The sequence below is a fragment of the Alosa pseudoharengus genome, unplaced genomic scaffold (assembly GCF_046254945.1).
Source record: "Alosa pseudoharengus isolate Yale_2024_CS ecotype anadromous, Long Island Sound unplaced genomic scaffold, YU_APseudo_1.1 YU_APseudo_1.1_scf_8, whole genome shotgun sequence".
NCBI lineage: Eukaryota > Metazoa > Chordata > Actinopteri > Clupeiformes > Clupeidae > Alosa > Alosa pseudoharengus.
Genome location: NW_027468870.1, coordinates 11279269 through 11287579, shown reverse-complemented (window position 1 = coordinate 11287579; position 8311 = coordinate 11279269). Strand labels below are relative to the sequence as shown.

Genomic DNA, 8311 nt, shown 5'->3' with positions numbered 1-8311 from the left:
TGATGCGCATATTAAACGATGTATGGGTCAGGCACTGTAGGCGAGACTACCTAGCAATGCATACTTCCCCTCCACCGTCGGGGTAAATAGCCTCGCTTTTAATACAGCAGCTCAAGTTTCTTATCGAAGATCTATAGCGAAAATAAAGGATTTATCATATTAGCGTTCTCTCAAAAGAGCTCCACACATTAGGTTACACCTCCATAAGTGGATTGGTTCCATGTTTGGAAACTGGATGGGCTGAGCGATACCCAGACTTAGAAAGCATGTCTGCCTTTTACTGTCTATAGGCTACAATAAGCCGACGATTTCTGCTAAATTGTTACATTATAAAGAAGGTGCACCAATCCATAGTGGCACTTTGAAGGTAAACCGCAGGTTTACTGGTAGGCTATGCTTTTCACTCATCTGTTTAATGCCTCGACTTACACAAGTGAGCAGATGACGTTTCATTTACCAAAAGAGTAAAAGTAATTGTTACATATGATGTTTGAAGGCCCCTAAGAGAAGTTTGATGTAGCTCACTATGCCCTGGTGTCATTTTGAAACGCATCCTCCGTTTCGCACAAAATATCAACCAATGGGACGGGGGGAGGGAATTCTGACCAATCGAAAGGGGAAGCAGAGAAACTTACTGTGCTGTGCCGGAGCTGCCGAGAAAGACAGCCGGCAGCAAGTGAAACTAATCAATTCACAGAGTGACAACTTTTCCCGGACGAGCGTTGAGCCTGCGCTCGAATTCCCTGGATTTCTCTAAAGAAAAAAAGACAAACGTCAGTAAATTATTTGGAAACTATTTTAAATCAAGCACGCAACTTATTTGTGTCTCATCCGTAGCCTATCTACCAACTGGTTCTGCGGTGGACCTGCCAGCGACCCACCTGTCAGTGGATCAAGTCCGGTAGAATCAGAGAGGGAAGGGAGCGAGGATGGACCGAGCCTCCAACCCGACTAGCCCGACTGGCACCAGCCAGACTCCGCAACCCTCCCAGCACGAACCTATCAGCTTCGGTATTGATCAAATCCTCAGCGGGACCGACCAAGAGAGCTCCCAGCAGAACACTTTACGAAACAATCTGGAGACTGGCACCACAACAAGTGGAGCTAGCTACCACTTGGGCAGTCCTAGCGGGGCTGGCGCGGCACCCTACACTACACTGTCGGGATCTTTTCATGGTATTGCCGCCCCGTATGAAGACACAAGTTCTTATGGAGTCAACCTGACCCTTGCGCCCGGTGGAGTGATACGGGTCCCTGCGCACAGACCTCTGGCTGCGGCAGTACCACCACCCATGGCCAGCGCAGTGCCAGGACTGGGAAGCATCAGTTTCCCTTGGATGGAGAGCAGCCAGAGGTTTGCGAAGGAACGTTTTGCAGGTACAATATTCCTACGTGAGTTTTGTTTTAAAATACGAAGCTGTCTAGAAATGCGTTTGAAATGCGGATGTTCCATGGATCTATAAGGCCTATGGCCTAAATATACTAAGGCCTAAATATACCTATATTCTGCAAGTCAAGAACGTTTAATTTTGTGTATGATAACAAACTGTAAAAAGGACATAGGCTAGTGTTGCATCACTGATGTTGTTCATACGTGCCCTGACAGTGCCATACGGTGCCTATGACAGATTTAGGGTAACGCTATCACTTTATTTTTTAAGTAATTCGATATATTTCTAATGAGAGAAAATAGTGAAAAAAAGTGTATAATATTAACTTGTTACATAGGCTATAGGCTACAATTAGGCCTATATTTTGGAGATAGAATATAAATAAAATAGGATGTTTATCATCATTTAAATCCTTCAAAATGTGTGTGGTTTGTTTGTTTGGTAGCACAGTTATATTTTTATTACATACAATTATATACAGTTATATATAGGCCTACATGCAATTATGGGCCTATATTAGCCTTAACCTATTAATATCTGTGCACCTTTAGATAATTGTCATAAAACATTCATTAACATTATTAAATGTAATTCAAAACAAAATTACGCACGTAGCCGATATAGGCCTAGGTATTTTTTTTGTATTTGGCATTTCCGTCAACATTTTCATTCTCTTCGTCACAGGACTCCTTAGCTATATTTTAATGACCGATGAAACTACTCACGCTGTAAAATTGCGGCATTGGGGACCCCTGCGCTCCATTCGCAGGGCCAAAAATCACAAACTCTTGATTTAAAGAGCCGTTGTCTCCTGTAACTCGATCTCGTCCAATTACTTCGACACGTCTGTTACAGCTCGTGTTGATAGTAATAACTTGTACAAGTAGTTGTCACCATGAAGGGATTCATAGAGTGGAGACATATCGACTTGTGATACAGTATCACAGGATATACTCAGACATTATATCCCAATTTATTACATTTGCCCAATATTGAGGTAATCTGTTGAGGTCTTGAATACATTTAAATCCATTAGACAATATTAAGATATTCATTTAATTTAGGCATTTACTCATTTCATTTCCAGAAAATCGAATATCACCACTCTTTTAACTTTAGATGTTGAGAGATAACATTGTAGATATTCAGATTGACAACATTGCAACATTGCACTTGAGAGAAGTGAAGTTAGATTAAAAGTAGTAAGAGTTCATAAGCATAGCCTACTTATTCCTATTTGAGGCTTAGAAGCAAACACAAAATGTATCTTGAAGTGTCTTGAAATGTTGACCATGTCACATAAATGCTATTAGAAGTAGCTAGTCACAATCATGAAATGTGAATACTGTAAGAAATAGTTATTTCATGGTGCATAGACAACTTAACCCACAATGGACCACTTGAGAGGTCATAAGCCTATCTGTTGAAATCCCTGATGTCACTTACTGCCTTCCCTCTGTTGGTCATGAATAGCTGTCGAGCTGTCACATTTATCAGGAGCCTTTTTTCTCCTCCAGCCAGTTAAAAAAATGCAATGCAGTTATAAAGGGGCATACATATTTCAGGAGGGTTATTAATGGTTGCCTGTGGGCAGTTTCTGGGGTCCTAGCACTTTTGAGAGAGGAGTTTGACTTAATAAATAAGTCAGGAATACACACAATATTACTCATTAGTTACAACGTCCATAAACTTTCAATTCAGCTTCAAGGCTCTGGCTTAATCAAGCAATACTGCTGTTATATTGTCTCTAAACTGAGAGGAATTTAACAACAGAAATATGCTGAAATTGACCTCCCTCCAAGTGAATACTCAGAGTATAATATGTGTTTTTTTCACCCAACTAAATGAAGTGTCCATGATGTAAAACTGAGTAAAATGGTGACATATTTTAAATTAAAATAAAATAAAAAAATCAGTGATTGCAACTTATTTTTGTTATCAAAAAAAGTACAGAAAAACAACTTTTCTTACCATAATCTTTCTGTTAATTTCTCATGACTTTTGACATGACTCATGCCATTCCAATAGAACCTCTGTCCATTTCATGCTTAATTTATTCAATCAAATATTACACATGTGCTTGTTGTATTTATTTTTTCCGACTTCTATGGACTGCCATTTATTTATTATGAACAAGGTACTGAACCCCAAGGAGTATTATTATTATTCTTTTTATTTGTCACTTTCTTATTCTCTTTCTCTTCTGCTCTCTGGCTTTGTCTCTCTACACACACACACACACACACACACACACACACACACACACACACACACACACACACACACACACACACTTTAAAACCCAACATACAACATATTGCACAATAGCTGCCCTCACACCTTTCACAGTGGCACGGCGTATAGGACATCCATACCAGAACCGGACGCCACCGAAGCGGAAGAAGCCCAGGACGTCCTTCTCACGGGTGCAGATCTGTGAGCTGGAGAAACGCTTCCACAGACAGAAATACCTGGCCAGTGCAGAACGGGCCGCTCTCGCCAAAGCCCTGAAGATGACAGACGCACAGGTCAAGACCTGGTTCCAGAACAGAAGAACCAAGTGGAGGTGAGATTTAGTGTACTTGTATGCATTGTGTGTTTCCTTCTTTCAGTGTGTGTGTGTGTGTGTGTGTGTGTGCTTGAGTTTGTCTTGAAGTATAAGTGGTGATTGAGAAAAGCGCTTCATGGTATAAAATAAGTTGGTGTCTGTATGTGTGGTCATGGTAAAGTGTGTCTGTGTGGTATTGGATGAGTGAAATGTAATAAGACATAATCTGTAATGCACATGTGTGAATGCTGCTAACCGGAATACAAAAAGGCTTGTTTTACTGAGGCAGAAGTCTCTAAAGATAATATCCCATCTACGCCGTTCAAATGAATGAATAACAAAACTTTAATCCATTTATTGATGTTTTTTTTAAAAAAGCATTGTAAACGTACTGGACCCATAATAAATACTTCACAATCTAGCACAATCTACACAAAACATTATTGTTTAGACACGACAAGCAAGTGTAACTAAATGCATGTGCCAATGAAATATCCAGAGACAGACACCATCATCATTATATAACAAAAATAATGTTTATGTTAAAACTATGGAGAAAGGATGAAGAGTGTGTGCTGTTAAAATACACGAAAAGCCAATTATTCTAGCTTTTAAAGATGGAATAGAAATAAGAAATTAGATGACCACACAGTATCACCATATTTTATTGAGTCTATTTTTTTCATCCACATGTTTCTTTAAAGATTGCATGGAGGAGATGAGACTTGTCTGTCCACAAGTTAAATTATTATTATTTTGTTTCTAATTTAACATGAGAATAAAACATATTATTCAAGGAAGACAAAGTTTGCAGGTCAACTTTAAATTAACATCAACACAGTTTCCCAGATTGCTCTGCTTCATGAGTGAAGTGGCAGGCAGGCAGGCCTACAATTATTGATTCATCTAAGCTTCTACTGTAACCTTAGGTAAACAAAACAAAAAAACGAACTAGAGAAACATGGAAAAAAATAGCTTGATCATTTACGTATTTTGGTCCCTGAAATCACGACGTGGCCAAAATATTAGAACAAAATGGGAACAAATAGGAAACGCAAAAAAAGTCCATCTGCAAACTTCCGGTAGGCTATGCCTTAGAGACCATCTTCGCGGACTGAGCAGACGGGCTGAGAGCGTGAATAATTCTCAACGGTGGCAAATAGATCAGAGAGTTTGTGTCATTCCGAATAGACGGTTTGATGGCTGCCCAGATTAAACACTCCAACTGATGAAATATTAACGGAGTGCTCGGCTAACCGTCTGACACAGTGCGTGTAAACTACACTGCGTTTTTAAATTAAAGTGAAGAATGTCTCCCCGCGACTCGGGTCGGTAGACATATAGGTCTAACGTTATTTAGGAGAGCATAAACTACTGAGCGAGCCGTACATTTCCAGTGGTATCTCAACATAGTGCCATATCTGCATAGACTACACTTATAAAATTAAATTATAGAACTATTACGACAAGTGTGTCATGAATGTCGATGTGTAATAATTTGTCATCTGCAGGTGACAAAGCTCAATCCTAATACACCCGTTGGTTTAGCCCTAATACTCCTCCACTACAGCAGTATGGAGTGCACGTTGACCAGTGACATCCTTTCCTTCTGGGGCCATAGGCCTACAAATTCTGTCTTTGGAAATAAAATGAAATTCTATTACAACAGAGAAAATTGATTATGTAAAGTGTAGTCTAACAGTACAGGTGCAGGAAACTGACTGGCTTTACTTGCTGACAGTGAGCATTAGCTATCATCACCAATACATATTGTTTTATGCAAATAGGGATAAAGTGATTTTTTTGCCTACAGAAAACAATGCTTTCTCATTCTAACAGCATGGTATAATTCACAGTTTACTAGATTAGATATAGTTATTTTTCCTCCCTTTTACTATAAGCAAGTGCATTTCATGTTTCCAATGCTATTGCCAGGCACTGGACTGCATATATTGGATTGAGTTTTTGATGCAGACCTTGTATGTAATGATTTTCAAAGTGAATTTGCATCCATTTAATATTGACCTTTTCTTAGTCAATCAGTGTGGATTTCCCTGACCAACCCTTCTCTTTACTCCACGTTTCTCCTCTCCCTCTCTACTCCACCCTTCTCCTCTATACTCCACTTTCTCCTCTCTACTCCACCCTTCTCCTCTCTACTCCACTTTCTCCTCTCCCTCTCTACTCCACCCTTCTCCTCTATACTCCACTTTCTCCTCTCTACTCCACCCTTCTCCTCTCTACTCCACTTTCTCCTCTCCCTCTCTACTCCACCCTTCTCCTCTCTACTACACTTTCTCCTCTCCCTCTCTACTCCACCCTTCTCCTCTCTACTCCACTTCCTCCTCTCCCTCTCTACTCCACCCTTCTCCTGTCCTCTCCACCCTTCTCCTCTCTACTCCACCCTTCTCCTCTCCCTCTCCTCTCCATTGGCTTTGGCAGACGACAGACGGCGGAGGAACGGGAGGCGGAGCGACAGCAGGCCAATCGGCTGATGATGCAGCTCCAGCACGAGGCCTTCCAGAAGTCCCTCAGCGACTCGATTCCGACCGACCCGCTCTGCATCCATAACTCATCCTTGTTCGCTCTCCAGAACCTGCAACCGTGGGCCTCTGACGACAGCAGCAAGCTTGGAACCGTCACTGCCCTGGTATGAGCAAAAAGGAACCCCAGGAATTCCGAGAACTTCTTTGCAGATAGGCCACTGGGGGTTTTCCTGAGCAACAGATGGACCATTACGTCAAATGGCTTTTGTTGCTAAAGGACCAACAGTTACCAAGCCAAACCTTTTATTTTGACTGTTGATCAAAGAAACTGGTTACTAAACTGCTGAATGGGGGCACGTTGGGGAACTGGAATCCAAGGCAGGATCTTCAAAAGACTGCTCGCTCATAGTGTTCAGTGAATCATGGATGTATTCTCTCCCAGATAAAATGCACGCACGCACGCACACACACACACACACACACACACACACACACACACACACACACACACACACACACACACACACACACACACACATAAGCACAAGCCCAGCGTGGATGCTGCCACAGAGACCTGTGGAGAGGACTAGTTCATGCGTCCATGTGCTGGCTCCCACCCCCAGTGTGGCATATTGACCGACTGACAGGTCGCAGACACTCTTGGACCCTCCCATATGTGCACTACCTCCAACGCTCTGCCCTAGTCCAAACAGAGCTCAGTACTGACAAATGTAACAATATGGAGGAAATAAAAAAGAAAGAATGGTTATTTTTAAAAGCTTATGTTTATAATATATGGTGTCTCTCTTTTTTGGAAATTGGAACAAGAAACAGCCAAGAAGTATAAATATCTTTTATGAAAACAAGCAAGATCAAAACAATTTACACAACGTGCATACATACACACATATATTCATAGTATATTCAGTATTCAGTAGTATTCATTCATATCTGCAAAATTGAACTCATGTTTGTTTTGCATCATGTGTGTGCATGTTACAGACCTTACGTCTGAGAAAACAAACACACATATACCATTATTGATGAATCAATACCATAATAAACTCAAGGGCTTCAACTGATACAAATATCTGGATAAGAAGATGTCAACAATGCACACAGAGTGAAAAGATAAAAAGAAGGTTCAGAGAGAATATGGCTACTGGTAGTGTTGCTGTTGAAATTAAATGTCTGATTTGTAAGTATTTCACATTTATGAACATTGCACTAGTGTCTAGGGCTTCAAATCCATGCAGTGCAGAAGAAATGATCACATGTAGGGGTTTCCACATGTAAACAGTAATAATAGGCCTAATTATTGAAATTATCCTGTAAAATCCCTCCAGGTTTTCCATTGACTTGTGTAATTAAAAAGAGAATTATTGCATTCATCCATGTATTATAGTTTGCATTTGATAATTATGTAAATACTGATGAAACAGTAATAAAATGTTCTCACATTTTCTGTAAAAAAAACTCAAACTTCTGGCCCGTTTGCTGTGAATTATGTCGGCTACTTTCTTTGTTCTCTCTCCATATGCTTATGGTAGTGGCCCAGATATTTGCTCAGCTCTACCTTTTGGAGATGCTCAAGGGTCTTTTCTTTTAGTAAAACAAAGCCTTCCGTCATAGATCATAGCCTGAAAACAACAAACCCACATTGGTTGTCTGAATGCAGATGATTATGCCTGCCGCAGCACGGAAGCACTTAGGTCTTCACGCAGACAGAGATCAGGGGAGTCCGCTGGGAGCGCAAAAATTGCCTTTATGTTCTGTGTTAGCTGTTTGCCACCCCGCCCCCCAATCTCTGAGTGCTGACTCCCAGGAATTGACCCGTCTCAAATGGGAGCGCGGAGGGACTGGCGAGCCCGCACTGTCCATTATCA

The 8311-nt window shown here is 41.0% G+C and overlaps 1 protein-coding gene across 1 annotated transcript; it reads left to right on the top strand.

Moving 5' to 3' along the window:
- The first annotated feature begins 929 nt into the window (after positions 1-929).
- Positions 930-6595, top strand: tlx3b (T cell leukemia homeobox 3b). Its single transcript, XM_076274353.1, has 3 exons — positions 930-1377; positions 3720-3957; positions 6382-6595. The coding sequence occupies exons 1-3, from the start codon at positions 930-932 to the stop codon at positions 6593-6595; spliced, it is 900 nt and encodes a 299-aa protein (XP_076130468.1).
- The last annotated feature ends 1716 nt before the right edge of the window (positions 6596-8311 follow it).